This window comes from Chlamydotis macqueenii, chromosome 26, assembly GCF_036417535.1.
Source record: "Chlamydotis macqueenii isolate bChlMac1 chromosome 26, bChlMac1.mat, whole genome shotgun sequence".
NCBI lineage: Eukaryota > Metazoa > Chordata > Aves > Otidiformes > Otididae > Chlamydotis > Chlamydotis macqueenii.
The window spans coordinates 3,702,574-3,723,855 of NC_141581.1; the positions used below are offsets into that span (position 1 = coordinate 3,702,574).

The 21,282-nt window shown below is 47.4% G+C and overlaps 1 protein-coding gene across 6 annotated transcripts in view; it reads left to right on the forward strand.

Annotated features, from left to right (window-relative positions):
• The window catches only part of SBNO2 (strawberry notch homolog 2), a 65,425-nt gene that overhangs the window by 24,301 nt on the left and 19,842 nt on the right, over positions 1-21,282 (forward strand). For 5 of the 6 annotated variants that reach the window (XM_086767211.1, XM_086767210.1, XM_086767208.1 and 2 more), the window contains exon 5: positions 16,734-16,898. In XM_086767211.1, coding sequence (XP_086623337.1) covers positions 16,734-16,898 — 165 coding nt within the window. Of the gene's footprint in view, positions 1-10,147; positions 10,394-16,733; positions 16,899-21,282 lie in introns of those variants that run through there. The other variant, XM_086767213.1, reaches the window with a different exon arrangement.

Below are 21,282 nucleotides of genomic sequence, written 5' to 3' on the forward strand. Positions count from 1 at the left end.
GAGCACGGCTGTGGCAGTGCTCTGGGATGGGCAAGTGCTGCAAGCCATGTGCAGAATAGCTTTTTCAGTTAGATGATGCTGCAGGGACCTTATATTAGAAATCAGTGGTTGATTTTTTTTTTTTTTTTTTTTAGTATGCTCAAGGTCTTCTTATGAGACCTGATTAACAGGTTGGTTGGGGGCTCATCAGTTGCTGACAGATTGGACCTTCAAGCCTCAGGGGTGCTTGGAGGGTCCCAAAGGAACCTTTAAGGTGTGCAAAATCATGCACTCTCTTCAAAACCTTCATCTATGTTATCTACAAGTCAAACTTGTTTCACTAAAAGTATTGTTTCTTTTCTGGCCACAAAGAAGCTTACCAGCAGAGCCAAGCTTCCTCTGAGTGTGGGAACTAGCTAATCTGAACATCACAGTTGCCTGCTTCAGGTTTGTGACTCCGTGTGGTGTATAAGCACAGGGGCACTGTTTGGGTGTGCGAGACGGAGCAAAGGGGCGACACGGGGCTGAACTGGGGCACTACGGGTGTACTTTGTGCTAACATCATGCTTTGACACACTGAGAAATACTTCAGTAGGCCCCGAGAAGGTGCTGTGCACTTTTCAATGTATTTTGTTTTGAGTAACTGCTGAATGTCAGGACACGGGTATGAACAGAAACTTCCTTCATAATCTGTCTCTTCTTCCTGCATGATTCATTAATTGATGCATCAGCAAATTGATGCGTTTCCCCTCTTCTTGCGAGGGCTGTGTTAATTCCCTCCTAATTCTGTTTTTATTTTCTTGGTACGGCTGAAGAGAGGTTTTGGACCTTCTTGGGGCTCTGATTTCTGCAGGTTTGGATTTACATATGCTGGAGATTTGTGCCTTTTGAGGTGAGCCACTGGTGTGGTAGTCCAGATTCAACTGGGAGTGGCTCACGTTAGTGACTCGCCTGGCACAGCGCATCTGGTCAGTCAGTTGACCAGAGTCTTCCAACTGGATAAAAGCAGATAAGTAAATGAATCGTAATAGCATTGATCTTTGCCTCCTGCAGAATTAATTGCAGGACAAATGAGACAGAAATGTGATCTCATCAACTTGTGGAAGCCATTTAACAGGCTGCGATGGGAAGAGGGAGGGAGGTCCTCTCCATAGGTCTCAGGTTGCAGGTCTGGTGTAGTTTGGCTGATGGGTTTAACGGGAAAAGGGCTTAATTATTTCTTTAACTTACATATTTTCTAGTATCCAAGTGGTCGATCAGCTTCCTTCCACTGCTGCATCACGGAAATTGATCTCAGCCAGCTTGGAAGAGCAGATTTTTGGAGATTCTTTGTGAAAAGGAGAGGCTGCTTTGTGTCGGCTAGGTGATAAAAGAGCAGGAGGGCTTCGAGACAAACCAGGCATAAATGACCTCAGATGATTTCCAGAACAAGAAATAATTCTTGTCATGCTCATCCTTTTGGAGAGAAAGTGATGGATAGGAGTGAGGTGATTGTTAGGCAGTTACGCTTTTGCTTGGGCTCTTTCTTTCCAAACCAACTGTTGCGAGACCGCACCTATTACAATGTGCTTGCAAGTGTTCTGCTTCAAGTACGGAAACAATAAAGTGTCCTTCTCTGAACATAACACAGCCAAGCCAGTTCTTTTCCTTGGGTATTGTACCACGTAGTAGCAGGTAGTGCCGTGTACGTTCCCATGAGGAACAGAGCATTTTTATGGGCGCTTTTCTGTCCTGTTCGGTGGTTGTCCGTGAGCCTTTGCACTGAGTGGTACTGCTTGGGGCTTTCTGCAGATTCCCACAGATAACCCAAGGCAGTGATGTGTCATCACCTGTGCTCTGAAACTGAAAAAGACTGAGTAAGACCTTTGATGGGACTTCGTTTTCCAATCTGAAACTGATCTGATTGAGTCCGTACTTCAGAGGGACGGTGTCTGTGTAGGGCTGTCACAGGGCAGACGGGCGTGAATGCTCACCAGGTGTCTGGTGTGACAGTGCCCATTAATGTGAAATAACACCAGTGTTGTGCTCTACTGTCTCTTGAAGAGGCATTTCAATCTTTGGTCATCCTCCAGCTCAAACAGCTTGTTCTGCTGAAGTACGGAGCCAGATCAGCCTTTCTGAACACTCGGCTGTTGGCTTTTGAGCTTTCTACATGGTTTGCTCCTAGTGCTCTCACATATTAGAATGTAATGTGGAAATCCATTGATAAAACCTTGGGCTTTCTGAGCCGTATTGCTCTTCCAAAGAAAAGCTGATGATTTTTTCACAGGAGCCAGAATTAGAGGCTGGATCTGGTAGAGCAGCAGGCACGTAACTGGAAGCAGTGGCATCAGTCTGGAGTCATCCAGGACTGTCCTGGAGCTTTTCCATTCCTTGCTTCAGCAATATTTTCCACTTTACTGATTTCTTGCTGTCCCAGATGCCAAACTGTTGAATATTAACAATCTGCCTGGAAAGCTGAAACATGCCATTCCGAAGGTGTGGGAGCAGCTCGGTTACGTCTTTCCAGGTGACTGTATAGGAAAGTACCTATCTTTTCCATACTCGCCTGGTGCGGCGGTAGGAATGGCAAGTCCCGTTACACTTTGTGCTGTTACCACCAAACCAAACAGAGGGGTGAAACCAAAGAGAACATGAGGAGTTTGCTGCATGCTTTGGTAAGAGATTCTTGATTAAATCTGTGGTTGCTGGGCAGACAACGAAGACTGCGTGCTTGTGTGAGAACCTGTGCTGCCTTCACATGAATACAGACTGTTCGCTTCTCTTTGCTCAGATTCCAAATCCTGTCTATGACAGCTGACTGGCACAGGAGAGCTTGCTGTCTCCTTGGGTGACAGCCCTTTGTGTGTCTCCGCAGCCTGCCAGTGCTTGACTGGGCGGCAGAGGAAGGAGATGGAAGTGTCATCTCTGATCTGGAGTGAAGGATCGCGGTCCCTGTGTGTGATCTGGTGAACATCACCTCCCCAAAATGCACCTGCAGCCATGCTGGGCTGCAGCGGGACTCCAGCCTGGCCTTGGACTGCGTAGCCTATAGGCAGTTTGTCTCCTTAAAAAGTTTTCCAGGAATACTGAAAATGGATTTAAAAGGTCTAAAGAGCAAATGAATAATGATTCTGAGGTATTTGTGTAGTAAACACTTTCTGCTGGTGGCAGTGACTGGAGGATTGTTCATGTGCCCTAGGGTTTGGGGGGACTCAGGGGAACGCTGACGCGTTTTCCTCCAGCACCGGCATCTGCTCCCCCCGTCTTCTCCCCGTACCTTATTTCGGAGGTCCTCAGCTGGTCTTGCGGAGTGTAAAGTCTTTGCTGGCCTGAGGATGCCTTGAATGGGAGTTGCCACATTTCTTAATTGCTCTGGGAATTTCTTTTTAGTTGAATCATTCATCGCTGCTGCTTGGTCTGGTGAAGAGCGCTTTCTGTGTGTATTGCAGCAGCCTCGCTGAACGCCTTCTGCGTTTTGCAAAAGGTGCTTCATTTGCATGGTCAGAACAGCCTAATGTGAACTTGAACTTGTTTCCTCCACAATATTTTTGTTTTTTGGCTTGCTCTTGGGTGATTCATCCTTGCCGGTCTATTGGCATTCTTTATATAAACAAGTGACTTAAACTGAGGTTTAGAAACTGGTTATGTGAGGCCATATTGGGGTCTGATAGCATTTCTTGATCTTGGGAACTGCTGTCTAAGCCAAAGTCTTGCCCCGACCCTGTGGTGTCATCTCCTTATGGAAAAAATCTACTGACTGCACACTTGGCCTTAAAAATCAAAGTCCTGTGGAGAAGCAGGTTTTGGTTTCCATTGCTTCCTTCACTTTCTGCTCTTTATTCCTCAAGTCTCAAGTGCTGGTGAGTTGGAATCCAGTGCTTGTGTGCAGTAATTCTGCTGCAAAGGCATTTTTATCATATCAATGCTATCTTGCTGTGACTGATGGGAAAAGCTGTCAATTGCCACAACAAAACACTAAATCCAGGAGGTTTTAACTTGTACTCGGGCATCTGCTGTCCCTCCGCAGGTGTGTGTGTTGAGCTGTAGTCTGTCCCCAGAGCCTTGTCATAAAAGCAGAGCAGCCTGTTCTAGAAAGGCATGCCTGTCGTGTAAATACTTGCTGCTCTTAGCCACCACAGATTTTTCTCTAAACTTCACTGTTCTGTGCTGTTCAAAATGACTCAAAGCACACGACTCTGCCCATTTCCTCTGAGCCTTTTGTTGTCTAAAATGATCCTGACTGTTTCTGATAGTCAAACTGTGTTTCCCTTTGCTTAACTTCATTTGACTTGCTTCTTGTGGCTTTCCAGAGGAGGACTCTGGTTCTCTGCTCTGCTGACTTCGTTTGCCATGAGTTGCACTGACGAATAAACCCGATCTTTTTGCAGTGAGAATGAGCAGTTCAGCATGGAAGTGTGGATGCAGCGGGTGTGTGAGGGGGCTCTGCAGAATCCCTTTCCTTTTCTCCTCAGCTGAAGCAGCTCTGCAAATAAATGCTTTGCCAAGAAACTTGGGTACCCCTTCTGAAATTTGAGTTGTGTCGGACTGGAGGAAGGAGGTCAGCCCAGATTGATTTAGCTTGTGGGGGCAGGGAGGAACGGGCTGCTCTTGGGCAGAGTCATTTGCAGTAACGCTGTAAAGATGCAGTTACAGCTTTGTTTGATCTGCCTGTGGTGTATGGGGGCTCTTGACCACACTTGTTAATCATAAACCAGCCCTCTTCTCACTCCCAGCCCCTTGCAATCTCCTATTAATCTTTCTTGTTAAAGGAGGGGGAGAAATTAACCTACTCTTAAAAAAAAGTATTAATTTTTAAAAGTGCTTCAGTGCACAGAGCTGTGGTGATTTAAGAGAAATCAATGTAACAGTTATTAAATTATATGAAGGACTTGGTTCTGACTGAAATGAAGATTTTCCTGGAATAAGAAACGTTCTGGAACTTCCTGTTGCTGTCCTGGAGTTATGTCTACAGGGAATACAGATATTAAAATCAATTTGAAGACAATTAACTGGCTCTGGTGCCTTTGAAGCATTTTACGAACAAGTTACTTTACATGCTCATGTCTTTGTTTTTGCACTCCAAGGCTGGGATTTTGGCTGACTTAATTACACTTTAAAAACACTTTCAGTGAGATGCCTGACACTTACTTCAGGCCTCGGTTTAGAAAAATGAAGGCTGTGATTATAACAGCTCATCTAACCTAGTTAGAGTAAGTACAGTGAAATTGTTTGTGATGGTGTGTGCTCTCCGGCAGGACGGCTGCCGGCATGGTATTTGTGTGTCTGCCACTGCCCTGCTCTCGGTGTGGGCTCCTGGCTCGCCGTGGCTCACTGCGTGTGGGGTGCCTGGGTGATGATACATCCGATACCGTGCTTGAGATGGTCCGCTAGATACCGCAGCCACGCACCCACTGGGGCTCCTGACCTGGAGCTGAGCAAGTACTGGTTTAGCGTTAGGTGGTCCTGCAAGGAGCAGGGAGTTGGACTCCATGATCCTTGTACAAATCCTTTTACAACTTGAGATATTCTCAGATTCAATGATTGCCGTCGGTATACGAGGAGACAGTGGCATCAGCCGGGGCTGTCGGCACCTGTAAAGGGTTTGGCTGCCTTGGTTGCGAGCTGTGTGAAGGTGAGCTATGCTGGAGCCGGGCACACCAGTGGCTGGTCAGTGTCTGCGCTGGGTTCGCAGCGAAGGGCCAGACCAGGCAGGTGAGCGTGGGTGCTGCAGCCCTTTCCTGAACTGCAGGGCTTGGACACCAGCACAGGTTTCACCGACCGAGTGCTTGGTTTGTTCTGACCGTCTGATTTAGCCATCCACCCTGAGCTGGTTACTGAGGAGAAGGGGACACATCTGACTGAAGGGGATGCAGCTGACTGCTCTACAGCAACGTCTCCTTTTGGTTGGATGAGCTGTGCTTTAGGAGTAAATCTTTCCCTTCCATGTATAAGAGGAGCTCTTGGGACTACCTCAGGTGGAGATCCCTGTGGTTAAATGAGAGTGGTTCTGCTATTGAGGCATAATTTGTTGTCAGTTGTGCTTGGCTGTGGATTGCAGGAGCTGGCTGGGATGCCCGTGGCCCTCGGGACGGGGTACAAGGGCCTGGAGGGCTCTGGCATCTTCCCTGTTCCAGAGTTGTTAGTTTTCATCTGTATTGCTACCTTCAAACAGTGATACCCATCTCTGGGCATGAGAAAAAGCACAAGAGGTGATGGAGAACTGCCTTCTGAAATTCTTGGCAAGACTGTTCTCTGCCTCCTCCCTTCATAAAGTTGACAAAAGCGGGAAAAGCACTGATCTGAAACACAGAGTGCTCTTAAAAATGCTGGTAATATAATTTAATAGCAGACCACTGGGAAATGTTTTAAAATAGATGCTTTAATTCAAAGCAGCGTCAGTCTGAGTCAGTCTGATCGAGTGAGTTTCCCCATCTCCAGTTCTGCTGGCGGTCACTGCATATCCTGATCCGTAGTGCGCGCAAAGCACCAGTGGTCCTACCGCAGCAGTCACCACGAGAAATACTGCCTCCAAAACGAACGCCTTCTTCAGGTGTTTTTCTTTCCCTCATATGTTTGTTATTCCCAGAGTCGCAGCATCTCGCTGCCTGCTGCTGTGCGCTGGTTTCCTCCAGCTTTCAGGATCACCTGCAAGAGTTTACTCTCTTGAGGGCTTTTTCAAGTTTTCCTGGTTTCTCCTTATTTTAAGGAGGAACACCAGCCTGGGAGTTCCCCTCTGCACTTGCTCGGTGGCAGGCTGTCTCCTGGTCCTCTCCCTGTTCCTGAACAAGCAGCAGTTGCCTTCCAGATTTCCAGTCCTCAAGGGAGCCATGTCCTGGCAGGGTGTGCTGGTTTGACGGCCCTCCTCACACACCCTGCATTTCAGCTTATTGTAAGTTATACCTACCAGCTGCTTCATTATCCTTCTTCTTAGTGTCTGTTTTAAAAATAAACCATTTGTGGTCTCAGCTTGTCAGAGCCTCTCAGTGCAGTCCCTCACCACGCACCTTGCTTCCTCTCGCTCGCTTTTGAAACTAGAGCAGAGGCTGCCCTGTACGGGACAGGGATGGCTCGTGGTTCTGGGAAGAGCCAAAATGCAAAGCAAAGCCTTGCACCCAGCTAGGTGACAGCAGTTGTGTCACGGGAACGGGAAAAGCAAGGCACTGTCTGTACAACACATACTCTCCCATCTCTCATCCCAACCCTGTTAGGACAAACCGCAGTGTCCACACATTCAGTACTCTTCCACCCTTTGTTACTCTTAGACTTACTTTTCCAAGATTTCCACATTGTGGGGATGTGGTGATACATCCTGGTCTTGCTCGGGTATCCCTGCCCTGTTTGCATGGGATGGGTACCCAGCAGCTTGGCTTGCGGAGACATTCAGGGGCCTGATGGCTTTTTGCCATCACCGGGTCAGGAAGCTGAGCCTGGAGTGTCCTTGGACGCGTCTGAAAACCCCGTCTTTCAGCAGCGAAGTATCTCAGGAAATGTTAGTCCCAAGCTCTTTGGTTGCGTGAGGGTGGTGAGCTGCCAGGTCTGTTAGTCTGTAGTGATTTCTATCTGTGCTTTCCTAGAAGTTCAGCACATGCTTTCAAGAAACCATCAGAGTGTTCAGGAAGCTCTCTTGTAGGTCAGTTGTTAGGAGGTGGTAGAGGATGCTGTGAAGGTTACCCAACAAAGTAACTAGCTGGGTTGTACACTTCAGATTTTGCTGGAAGACGATAAGTCAAATTAATGTGAGTGCTGGAACAATTCTGCTTTCCTGTCGCTGTCTGTCAGCGTGCGTGTTCGCGAATTAATTGTGGAGCGCAGAAATGCTGTGGCATGCCTCCTCCCCTAGGACAGGTTGTTAAAATTCCAGGTGGCAGTTTCTCAGTGGGTTATCTTATCTGCTGTGATTATATTACTGTGGTCTTGCAAAATCAATTTAACAGTCCTGATTATCTGTAACAATGTCATACGTCTTGCTTCCTTTTGGCGGTCCAGTTTTGTTGCCTACGTTTTGCCCCGTTTGTCCACTAACAGAAAAGGAAGAGGAAATAAACCACCTGCTTTTTAAAGGTTGCATAAATAGGAAGCCCTTGGTAGGCTTAGGCAAGAGTTGGCAATTTAATCAAGGTCACACAGCAAGGCAGTCACCAGCAAGTTACTAATTAAGACATTTCAAAAATGTATTTGGTCTCTTCGCTTCAAACGTGTGATTAAAGCACCTATCCCAGGCTCCAGGGCACTACCAGCTAATTAAATACTGTACAATTCAGATAAAAGCAGGAGTGAAAACCTGCTGCCTTTCTGCACCCCAAACCAGCTGCCCACAGAAGCCGAATGCTTCACTTTCACCACAGTTCCTGCAGAACGCCTCTTCTGTAGCAGCAGTGGAGTAGCTGCTGCTCGCAGCCTTCACCGGGAGGTGAGAGGTGCTCTGGTGACAGGAAGAACCCAGCAGCGATGTTCCAGCTCCTCCCCGGGTGAGGGCTTGCTGGGGCTGCCCTTCCCTCGCCTTCTGCGGCACCAGCGTCCCTGGCTGCAGCCCGAGTGCCTGGGGAAAGGCATTTTTCTTTTCCGTTTGCTTATTGAAAAAACTCTGCTGGACTAGGTGTTCTGCATGGTGGAACGTGGATCCTCGTTACTAAGGGCTGCGAACGTGTGAATCCCTGTGGAACTGCTGTGCTGCAGGTTGGGCCGTGCACCCAGCTGCCCTTGGAAATGAGCCCTGGTGCAGGTTTTTGTTCTGTGCAGGGGTTTCCAGCCGCGGCACCCCAGCGCCTCTTCCTTACGGGAGCTGGTCCTCCCTCCTCAGCTGATGTTGTGACGAAAAACTACCCCCCTCCAAATTGTCTCCCCTGATTCTCAGGCTGGAGAGCCCCTCATTTTCTGCTCTCATCTCTTGCCAGACCCGGTAGGGGCTTTGCTGTCTTCTTTTGCTCGAAAGTCTTGGTTTTTGAGAAGTGCCTTGCAACATGGGATTTTCCAGCGGTTCTCAGCACGAGGCCCCAGGAGCACTTGCATCAGCAGCGACAGCAGGCACCGAGTGCCGGCTCTAATGCAGAGCAGCGACGAGCTGCGTTTTGCTTGAAGCCCTGCCATCGTTGCGTGGAAAGACTCGGAGCAGGAACGGAGAGATTTGCAGCCAGCGCTCCTCTCCCCATCCTTAGCACGTGCATCTGCGCTGCTGGGTTTGCTGGCTGGGTTGAGTCCCTCTCCCTGCCCTCCTCTGGCAGCACGACTGCCCCAGAGCGTTCAGCAGCGAGTCTTGCCGAAACCGCGCTCCCGGACGTGGAGCGGTGCGGTGTCCAGCCCAGGTCTGAGCCGGAGCAGCCGAGCCTGCGGGAGCTGGGGGGAATTAAACCCGCGGCCAGAGCCCGGCGCCGCTGCTGCCGCCGGCTGTGCTAAGGAGAAGCAAACAGGAACCTCTTGCACCCAAAGCAAACAGAAGAGTTGTCATGGTTTTTCTGCAGGGTAATGGGTGCTCTGGCAAATTCACTTCTCCTTCAGGCTCGGGCTGTGTTGGTGCAGGCTTCCCTCATGCTTACGATGACCAGATCCCTTTCAGATGTCCCTTTTTTTGTGCCTTTTTCCTTTCCCCATCAGAAATCTTGCCTGTTTCTGTTACCAAAACTGTTAAGAGGGAAGGCCTTGGAAAAAGAAGGCAATGTTTCTGGACACTGAGAAATAACAATGATCTGGAAAAAACTAACTTAAGAAAATGGCTACTCCTTTTTATTTTCTAATTGCAATATTTGGGGTGGAGCAGATACCGAAGACAAAAGAAAGCACGTGGCTCTTGGGGAGGAAAAACCACCAACTTGTGAATGCTTTTCGTAATCTTTTTCAGTTTGATTACTTCATTTGAACCCCAGAAATCAGGGGGCCAGGAACCCCCAGCCCCAAAGCAGGGGCTGCCGTGGGGGAAACGCAGGAGCCAAGGGGAGCTGGGCTCCTGCCCGGACCTCTCCTGCTCCGCGTCTGGCTGCTCCGCCGCGGAGCGCAGCTTTGTTTACAGTGTATCTGTGGTTGAATTACACCACATACAGTAATTCTCATCGCATTGCCAGTAATTTCACTGACTTACCAAGCAGGCATCATTTCCTGAAAGTCAGCCCTCGTACTTAGAGGAAGTAAGAGCACTCTCCTTCATGACTAAACACTATATGCAAATTTCCACAGGCTTAGGACAGACGCACTGTATGGCTGTCCTTTTTTCCTCCATTTTCACTCTGTTCTTCTGCATGTTAATTTTTAAAAACCCTTGATGAGCTCTCTTCCCGGCTGTTGCTGCTGTCGCGGTCATGAATGAAGACCTTTCTCCATTATGTACTGAAAAATCTCACCTTACTGCTTCACCCGCATCCTGCTCTGCCGACAGCAAACTGAATGCTGTTTTAAAATGTCCCAAATGCAGTTCTGGCTAAAGTTCCCATCTCTCTACAAGGTAATGCCTGATTTTTTTTTTTTTTTTTTTTTTTTTCCTCCTCCTTGGAATTCCTGGTGTGTTTTGTTTGTGAGTGTAGCCAGCTCCAGCTGCTCCCCCGGGCTCGTGTGTCCCCCGTAATTTTTGCAATGGTAGCAGAGGTTTAGGGGCGACGATTCTTGGTGCAAGGCAGTGGGAAGAGATTTGCTGTGCTGAAGGTGTGATTTGTATTTTGCTGAAACCTGCGGTACTTGCAGACCATTCCGGTCGGTTAGAACTTGGTCACTGACTGCGAAACTTGGAGGAAGAGAAGCTGTGCGGAGAATTGATCGGTGTGTTTATCTAGTTGTAGTGGCTTTCAGGAGTTTTATTTTTAAACCAAATGCTGGGTACAGAAAAGCAAGGGAAACATTTGCCAGCGAGAGCACTGAACCCTTAACACTGCAAGTTTATTGCCCTGTATTTAGAAAGACTTTGGGTTTTGGCAGCTAAAAGGTTTTCTTTTAGTGATTGCCTGCTTACACTGCAGCTGTTAATTCTTGATTCTTTCCTGAAATGTAATTTGCTTAATCTGTGATTACTGAGAAGTCAAATCTTTCTTGTCTGGCAGTGTAGCTTTGTTTGTGTATGTGTGCCTGTGTATATATATATTTTATTTTGTTTTTTTTTTAAATTGCTTTAAAATCCCCTATCAGCTGTGTGCTTTGTAGTGGAGCAGTCTCTAATTGCTGTGCAGGAGGAGTATTTGTTTTCTCTGTCTGGATTGTGAGCAAATAAACCATTTATATTGATAGCTTCGTGGACAAAAATATTTTTCGGCTGCATACTCCTTCTGTATTTAGACTTCACCTGTTCTTTCATTAATTTTAACAAAGACTTTGTTCTGACTAAGGGAATTGAACTGTTTCCAGTGGCTGGGAGAAAGAGGTTAAGTGTTTGGGGGTTTTTTCAGATCTTTTCTAGGGACTTAATTCTTGGTTTTGATAACTCATCTCTCTTGCAATAACGACAGAAATAGTGTGCTGTAGAAGCACTGGCTGGCTTGCCCTCGCAGTTTAGAAGTCCAGCAAATGATTGTCATTGATTTATCAAAGTCACTCACTGGAGCATCTTCTGATATGAAGACCAGACAATGATTTGTAATTCTCGATCTCCTCTTCTACTGTCTTGATGTAATTTCAACTTCAAGGTAAAAAAAAGAACATGCTGGCAAGACCCACAGCTGGCAGCTGTGCATAGCCTCTGCATCGGCTGTCTGTTGACCCCTTATAAAATTCCCCATTAAGCGGTCGCCCTGCTGCAAGGGAATCGTCCTTTCACCATTTTATAGCGGGCTGCTGTAAACTCCATCCCTGACTCAAGCAGTTAGTTCTGAACCGTGCTTTCGCAGCAGACCTCAAGGTCTCTGCTTGTGTCCGTCCTGTAATGCAAGAAACTGAGAAAAGTCCGTGCTGTGAGACGCGGTGCTCAGGGTTGAGATCTTCAAGCTTGCGCTTCACCCAGGTGTTCGCTGTCCTGGTGCGGAGGAGCGTTTAACGGAGCAGGCTAAGAGATGGAGGCAAAGCCGGTCTGCCAGCCCCCCAGGGTAAAACTCTCCCACCAGTGATGATCTGCAGTGTGCTGTCTGGATTTTGGCTGCAGGCTATACTAAATTGGAGGGGGGAGAAAACCCCCCAAAAATAAAAAGAAACCGCACTATACTCCCCCAAACCAAATAGCCTAATTCCAAGAATGAGATTTATGTAGAGAATGGTTGCAGAATAGCCTTTGAAATAAAGATCCTGCCTTGCGGGATAACTTCCATCTCTTGCAGAAATTTGACTTCCGCTGAAACGTAAAATAAGTGTTATTACTGTAAAAACCTCTTGTTTCCAATAAGAAAAAATTAAAATTCTTGTTAATCAGTCTTAAACAGGGACAAAATAACTCACTTCAAATTTTGCAAACCGAGATGGGAGACCTCTCTGGAGGGAGCAGCTTCCGAAGCACATCAGACCATTCGAAAAGCAGAAGTAGCGCTTTCCAGATCTGGAGCTGGCTTTGCAGTCCTGGCTTGGCTCGCCACCCCTTTCCAGCGCTTGCTGCGCCCGTGATCATCTCGCTCTTCGTGATTTCTTGGGCTGTCTTTTCCAACATTGTCATCTCCTTTTCACCTTCTGCCTGTGCATCGGGGCTCGGCACCTTTCGGCTGAGGGTCTCTTCTGTGGGGATCGGCTGGAACTGATGCCGTCAGCGGATGAACCGGCCCCGTAGCTGGGGAGTGTCGGTGGGTCTGGCAGCGGCTTCATCCCGTTGAGGAAAGGAGCCCTTTTGCTCGCTCTGTTATTTCATGAGCTGGTAGTTTACGTGATAATTCTTCCTTTCCCTTGCGGAGGCTAAGGTAGCTGCTCCCGTTTGCTCCATATAAACCAGTGGAGTAATTAGTCAAGGCATGGTTCTTAATGACATAGGCTGTAGTTATCAGCATGGCCTTGTATTAAACAATTAAACTGCATTTTGTAGCAAATCTAATTGACTGGGATTGCACTGTGAGCACGTCAGGGCGGGGATCTAGCACGTTACTAGTTTTAGTGCTCTGTAGATAATGTAATTAGGTAAGACAAATGGGAGAGACTGGAAGTTTGTGACTAATGCCTTGTAATACTGCTGGAAGATGGGATCACTGAGGTAATTTCCAGGACTAGTATTACCATCCCTCTGACTTGGAGGCTGATTCGGTCCGGTGCCCCGACCAGAGGGGAGTGGTGGTAGAGGTGGTACGGCTGGAACCTTTACTGGGGGATTGAGGAAGGCGGAGGGCGCTTGCCAGGGTATCTTGGGTTGTGGTACAGTGCTTTCACACATCTGTTGCTGTTCCAGCCCAGCACTTCTCTTTCTTCAGGACCCTCATGGGCAACGGCCGCTCTGGTCTGCTCTACAGCCTTTTTGCTGCCATGGCCATGTGTATGCAAACGTTTCCTCCTGAACCAACTTCTGTCACTGGTGTCTCTGAGGCAGAGATCTGAGACCATCCTGAGCTCCTTGAGACGCTGCTGCCGCTGTCTCTGGGCGGTGAAGCCCTCAAGTGAAACGCTGTCAGTCAAATGCTAAAATGGGTCTGCGTGACAAAGGTTTTCAGAATGAAAAGAAAAAACAAACACAAAGCCACCAAAACTGGGCTTTACTTGCAATTCCAGCCTTTTGGTTTAGCTTTTCTTGTCTGTAGTGCAGTATCTCCCAGGCCTGCCTGTCCTTGAGAGAGGGAAAACATGCTTCTCCTCTCAGCATGCAGATTATACTAACTACCTTTCATCTTTTAACTGTAATATCAAGGATGATATGTGAGCTGAACTCCGAGGGCTTGTGAGGAGCAAGCTTCTGCTCTTCCTCCTGCCTGCCAAGCATTGTGTGAGCAGACTCCAGGTGTGCTTTTTTTAGGTTTGCATTCGGGATCTCCCCAGGCACCTGCAAAAAGCAGTGTGTCTGCATCTCGGGATCGGCCACTTAACCAGCTGTTGTTCGTTGCCTGTAGACAAAGCACTTGTACCGTCATGGATTTCAAGTGGGAGAGTTGTAGCTCCAGGTCTGTCTCAGGAGCTGTTTGTGTCACTGTGTTCTGCTGGGTACTCAGAGAAGATAATAGGTGTTGCTTCTAGTGCTGGGCTTTGAAAGTAACTTCTTCAAAGCAATTCTTATGAACCTCTTGATATCAGTTTGTACTTATCCTCTGTGTAGTATCTGCACTGTCAGACACCCTCGGTGGAGTTTCTGGCTCCTTCAGGTCCTCTGGCTGCTGCATCAGTCCAGTGTGTCAGGTACCAGAGCAGATGGGTGAAGGAGCATGTCCATCTGCCTGTCCATCTCCGCCTCCCTCCTTTCTGGGAATGACCAGAAGAGTTGCTACAAAAGTGATCTAAACTCTTGTAACAGTCATAATATGAAAGAGTAGCATTAGGTGAATTGTTAAACTCTCTTCCTAAGCCACAGCAAGACCAGATGTCAATGCTCTCTGCTTTACCCATGTCCCAGTTGAGTCTGAAGAGGTGTGGTGGCACAGGAGGGTAGATTGTGGTGACAGTCTGGAGGCTGTTGAACTCCTGCAGTGCTTGTTCTTGGGATTTTGAGCCCAGAGGAAGAAGTAGAAGGGTGGGGAGGACAGCAAGAGGAGATGATGGTTTGTTTCAGCAGCACAGTGGTTCGAGGTAATCAGCAAGTGTCTCTGCAGAGGTCTGGAAGGTCGAGAGAAGCTGCACACCTCGGAAGATGACAGTTAATGGAAAAAAAAATCTCAGTAGCGTGCACGTTAGTTTGAATGCCACATAGGCTGCAGGTACAGTACTGTGGGTGAGGAGCTTAGAGCTGCGGGAGGTAGGCGGGCAGGCTCCTGCAGGATGCACAAGGCGCTTGCTCTGGCCAAGAAATACGATATTTACCCAAGTGTTTTCCTGCTTTCTCAAGTGTGAAACAGAGTCCCATTTCCAGAGATCACTTAATTCTGAGGTGATAAATCTAGACGCCTGCTTCAGTCTCTGAAAAGCCTTGGTTTCTGGGTAATCCTAAAATAGCCACAGAAGTACTGACAGTGAGAGCTGCACAGGAAATGCTGCCCATCTGCTGCTGGGCAGACAGCAGTGGTGTCACGCACAGCGGCACGAGTACCCGCTGCTAGCAGGAAGGTGTCCTGCGTGGCAGTACCATCCTGGTAGCACAGCCTCGTGAACAGCCCGTTCTCATTAAGCCTTTGGGTCCCCCCAGTTGTCTTTTGAGGAATACAAGCTTTAAACGTCGTGCCTGCAATCTCTGTTACTGCTTGCCTTCGCTTTAGCGCATCAGTGCTTCCGAGTGGAGACTGCCTGCTCAGTACCAAACGAGATATCTGGGAAGGAGGTGAAGGGAACTTGTCCCAATAGTTTTAAACACCGCAAACCCATAACTTTTGATAGCAGTTGAGGGGGATGTCTGACCCGGCTCTTGGCTTGAAGCCCTTAGAATAGTGCTAGCAGGCTCAGCTGTTCATGATTTTATGTCAGGCAGGGCTAAGGGACTTTTAAAAATCTTTGGCTGCCTTTCTGCTTTGTAGTAGGAAATTGGCCTTTAACTGGAAATGAGCAGCGATTTCTCCTCCTATCAGACACTGCGGCTCTCCTGGCAGCCGCGCTGCGGTATTATCACGCTCATTTGGTTATCTGGCTTAGCGGAGAGCTTGAGTTGGCTGTGTGCTGACAAATCTGACCCTTCTGAAGAACCACAAAACTGATTTGTGTTGGCAGAGTCGTATGGGGCACCAGGAAAGACCTGTTGGTCTCTCTGTATCCCTCTGGCACAGAGACGTGTGTCCAGCAGGACCTGTGTGCTGGAGCTTGGTATTTCAAAGTACGTTGCTCTTCAGTAAACAGCAGACAAACTTTTTCTGACTTTCTGACAAAGTTTGAAAAAGTCTGAAAGTGGTATTTGATCTGGAGGGAGAGCTGAGGTGATATGATGGAGTGGGGGACATGCAGCAACTTGTGCCAGAGCTAAGGACGTGGAGTAAGAAGTGCTTTTCAGCTATCAGTTCTTGCCACCTGAAATCTGAAAAACCAGAGCAGGAAGGGAGGGGATTGAAAGCTTTTTCTGAGGTAGAGTCCACGTGACTCAGCCCAACATTGTCACTGGATTGGCATGAAATAAAACAATTGTAAAGCATCTCAGCACAGGCACCAGAAAAAGAGCAAGGACAGCCTGATCCTCGTCACTGAAGCACATTCCCTTCTTGTCCAGACTGAGGCATGCCCTTGGGAAAAGGGCTGGTAGACTTGCCAGGATTTCTCTAGATACAAATCCAGATGACACTAGTGCTCCTTCCCCCCTGCTGTCAGCCTCCTTTGTGCAGAACCTGGAATGAGGAGGCTAATTTTTTTGAAGCCTCCAGGTATTGCTGTGTTATAAATTGCAATTAAACAGCTGTGTCATTATCGGATGTAGCTGGTATTCTGTGGCCTGCTGTGCACGACTGAAATACTTGAGTCCTCTGGGTGTGAGGCTGAGGGCTTTTCACCCCTCAGTAGTCTTTTTAATCAAACACAAAGTTGAGGTGACTGACATCTTGTTGAATGCTCCTCTGTATGGGGAGGTGCACACAGCCTGAGTTAGTCTTGAACGTGCACTGGCACTTCTGTCCAGTCAGCATTTTTCCTACATTTTCAAGAAACTGAGTTTTTAAAACAGCTGCTTAGAGCATGTCCTAATTTACAAGTTAATTTCTAAGTTTTGTGGAGCATGAAGTAACAGAGCTGCTCATTTAATAGCAAGAAATGAAAATGTCCCGGATGAGTAGGTGTGAGAAAGGAGCACTCTCGTCTTCTCATCCTGCATCCTCTAATTGATTGTTTCTCCATTTCAGGATTCTTCATACCTCGATGAGCTCTCCAACAACAACTCCCTCTTCTCGTCCCCTGCGGATTCCCTCTCTGACATTGCGGATCCGAAGGACTTCTTGCCTGCCGATAGTCTGAACCACGTGCCAACACTATGGGATGTAAACACGCCGCAGCAGAACCAAATAGAGGTACGGGCTGCTTCCTCTTCCATCCTCCCATCAGACAATAAATATCTTGGGCTTCATCCTGTGGTGTTTTCACCAAGGAAACTCCAAACCAGTTCCTTACAGGAGTGAAGTTGCAATCTGATGGTGCTGTTTTGCTATCACCAGCTTCACTTGTGGAGGGAAAGGGTGAAGTGGTTACACATACTTGAGTCTCCTGGAAGCAGGAGAGAATCCAGACATCCTCAAAGGGATACGTGCACTCCTTCAGAGTGTGGTGCAAGCACTAGCTCTTTCTTCGAACAGCTGTGACAGGTAGGTGCCTCACGAGGCAGATGTATCCCTAAAACATTCAGCAGATCCAGAGTGGCCTGCGACAGGGCGCTCAGGAGTGCTGAAAAGATGGACTCAAGGAAAAACACCATGACGTAGACCGTTAACTGTCCCCAACAGCAGCCACCATTTGTTTATTCTCTGTGGCAAATATTTTAGTAACAGTGACTGAAAACCAAATTCTGTCTCAACTTAAGGCTAAGCATTTGTGTTTACTTTGTGAGTCCAAGTCCTTGCAAGCTTTTATATCTGAGTTTTCCCGGGCGTGTGATTTCCCGGCGGTCCCACAGCAACATGTGATTCTGTGCAGTTTTGCCAGCCCTCTGCCATCTGTTTTCCACTCACTATTGTGCAACCTGGTATCGGTCGCTATGCATAGCCACTGGCTTTGGATGGTGGAACTGATATCATACACGTCTGTTGAATCTCTGGATCTCAGCTCTCACAGTGAATGCCCAGCCATGCAGTAGGTTTCCTTTGTAGGTCGTTGTCTTATGAAGATTGTGGGGAAAAAAACATTCAACGTGAATGCCCCAAAGGCAAGCTGGCATGCCTATGCTTTCGTCACTGTTGTATTCTGAGGTTCTGTTGTGGTTTTAGAGGCCGCGTTTTGCAGTTAGTAGTGTGTCTGACTGTATTTCCATGATGAACGCTGGCTGTTTCTCACAGCTTGGAAAGAAGAGTCTTGGCAGCAGTTCTGCTTTGAAACGATGCTGTTGTGTGGCTCGGTGACAGGTCGAGTGTTGAAGGAGTGTGGCTTCGTGGCATGGGTCCTGGCCTGGGACGTGGGAAATTGAAGGTCTTGTGTGCCTTAGACTTTGTGAGATCTTAGGCTATTCACACAGATCCTCAAATCAGACACCTGAGCTGTGGCTGACATCGGTGAGATTTGATCACCTTTACAGACCTTTGCAGCGTCCACTTGGCCCTTGGCATGTCTGTAATCGGAGGCAGAGCATACCACTGCCCTCCTTCCTGCGGGTAAATATCTTACAGATCAAGGGCCACGCTGCTGTGCTGGCAGCAAGGGCTGCACAGGCGGTTCACACGCAGCCTGGGAGCTTTGGACCAGTTTGAACTTGAAGCCTGAGACGGTTCGCAGGAAGAGAACTGAGCTGTTTGAACCAAAGAAATGGCTGAAGACATCGCAGGCTTGTAAACAGGGTGATTAAAAAGGCTAGAAAACAGACAAACCCCCAAAGACAGAGAAAGTTTGTTATTATTGGATTTTTTTACGTAATAGCCTAAATCATACAGAAATAGTTCTATGATGTCCTGTTTCTGAAGATGTGAACTCTGGTCGAGATACTCTATGCCTAAAAAACCTTGTTGTTTTGTATCTGTGGAGTATGCAGCAAAAAAATGGACTGAAAAAAGCTGTTCTAAATCCAGCGTAAGGAATGCAAGTGAGAAACCAAGTGTGAGACTGACTTGTCTGACCGTAGCAGAGCAGCCGTCTCCAGTCCTGTTGCGTGCTGTTCTTCACGTCCTCCCCTCGCCCCTTGTTGTCCTGCAGAGCACTTAAGTTCTGATAAGGCCAATTAACTCCTTGGAATTCCGTTTATAAACGACTTTCTTTCAAAAGGAATCTCTAGCTATTTGTCTTATCTGTGTTTTCTGAGTAGAGAGGTGGAGGGAATGTTGGTTGGGTGATGTTTGTTTTTTGTTTGTTTTCTTCACTGAGTCTGATATTTCCTGAGGAGGTGACAGTTAAGCACATCCTAGTCAGGAGATTTCAGTTTCATTTTTGCATGGGAGGTAATAGCTCACAGGACAAATGGATTGTCAAGTTGACTCATGATTGGCAACTCTTTTGTTACCTGAATTTCAAATATGCTTTTTTTTGTTATTGTTAAAGGAGGCAAACAAGTGATCTGTTGCAAAATCTGATATCCTGCATCAATATACAAGCAATTTAGATAATCTTTCCCTGTCCCTCCCCGTATCATCACACCGCCATAATTTTCCATAAAATTGCAGGAATTTTGTCTTTTAAGTAGCCAGAACAGTTACTAAGCTGTAGTACAAAACTGAATGTCTGACATGTCACACCGTACGTAACCCAGGCAGATGCAGTCCTCGTCTGTTTTGATACCGTACATCCAATCAGTTGTAGCTGTGTGGTCAGCTTTGACCCAGGAGCAATGGCCAGCCTGGCCCTGTGTTGTCAGGACAGTAGTTCTTCCAGAACTTCAGTCTCAGAGATGCAGACGGAGCAGAGATGGCAATCTCTGAACAGCTCTGATACGTGGGACGTCTCATGAGTGAAGCTGGATGCATCCTGTGTGAGACCCACGTGTAGATCCCAGGTACAAGAACAGCCGTGTAATCGTTAAAAAAAGTGAAATAATGGACTGTCTTGTGTAGCAATTTTAACATAGGGTGTGTAGAAGACTATATCCATATTTTAGCTTTCCCTCTGCTTTCTGTCAGCTGTCACTAGCACAGGGAAACGGGTTTGCAGAAAAGGGGACAGAGCGAAATTGGAGAAAGTGAGAGAAAGTCTCACAGTGAGATTGCGCGGTGCTGAACATCTCAAGTTCACTGAGAACCCCGAATCTCAAGTGCCCGGCGCTGAACCTTTAGGTAGAGTGTTTGTCATGGAAGAGGAAATGGCTGGACGCAGAGCTGCCTTCGTGTGCTTGCGTGAGGAAAGCCATGAGCCGTTTGTAATGTGTCGGGTCTGCTCATCGTTTCGGGAATGAGCATGGAGGGAAGAGCTACTACACTGTCGAGTATTTGCAGAATTTAGCAGACAAAACACACTTGCTTCATTTGTAAAGAAGTTGTGAAATATCTTTTAAAAATAGTTCATGTGATCCATTGTGTTCTCTCACAGCCATCTCCCAAGCTTACAGTGTTTTAAGATTGGGGAAGCAAAGCCCTGCCTCCGAAGCCTGTCACTAGAATTTTTGTGAGATGCTGATGTATTTTTTTTTTTCTAACTCATTCACAGCACTTTAGAAATGCGAACACCCTTCTCCCAGCTCAGTACCTAGGGAATGGATTTGTGCAGAGGGGAGCTGGCTTGTCAGCCAGATGTGACTCTCTTTTCCTGTGGAAATCACGGCAAGATGGGGCAAAATGGGGAACAATGCAAAGAGGAAAACAATGGAACGAGTCTTTGATTGTGTAATTGTCAGCGGTGTTACTGAATGAGTCTCTCCTGCTTACATCCAGTGTTCTCATGTGTGCTGTGTATGCCCTTTCTGTTAATGCTTACAGATATGTAGCGCAGAGGAAGAAGAAATCAGACTGGAAGGTGAGCGAGAGTAGAGAAAGGAAGGAATCGTACAAGTTCAGTCTGGGGCAAGATGATCTGTCAACCACTATAGATCCTGGTCCCACCCGGACTGGCCCTCACAGCATATTCTCAGCCATCTGCTTAGTTCTTCAGTGCTCCAAACAGCCAAGGTTTCTGTGGCTTTATTTTCAGTACCTGAGGTGAAATGCTGTGTGACAAAGCCACGTTGCTGGATTGAGGTAGCAGGGATTTGTACTTTGAAGGTTGCATGGTGCAAAAGCAGACCTGTGATAACTTTCCACGGCTGGAGCTGAGAGAAGCAAGTCCTGTCATTCCAGCAGGTCTGCGCCTTTCTCTTGCCTGAGAAGAAACTTTTAGACTGAGCTCAGATTTGTAGGTGGAGATGTTTCACCTGCTCTCCAGATTTGTTGGCACTGAAAATAGCTCTTCCGTCCAGCTTCCTTCTGGTAATTCTGACTCAGGCTTCCAGTAATGGAGAGTGTTTTTTTCTTTCTTCTTTTTTTTTTTTTAGTTTTTTAAAAAAGGAAATAATCGGAGTGTTTATGCTTGAGAACTTCCCATCTTCCACTTCTGCTGGTGGAGCATGAGTCTCTTTGTAAGTCTGCAGGCCATAAACCTGAACAGTGCTGCTTCTGGAGTTGCTGATTGCTTTGGATGCCATGAGCTGCTGACTTGACCTTGCTCGCTGTCGGGAAATTCCAGTGTGATTTTGTTTGCATGGGGGCAGACAAAGGATCTCCTTGATTGTGCCTTCCCAGCTAGGAGTGTCTTGAGAGCTCTCTTAGCTGGCTGCGGTGCAGCGGGCTGGGT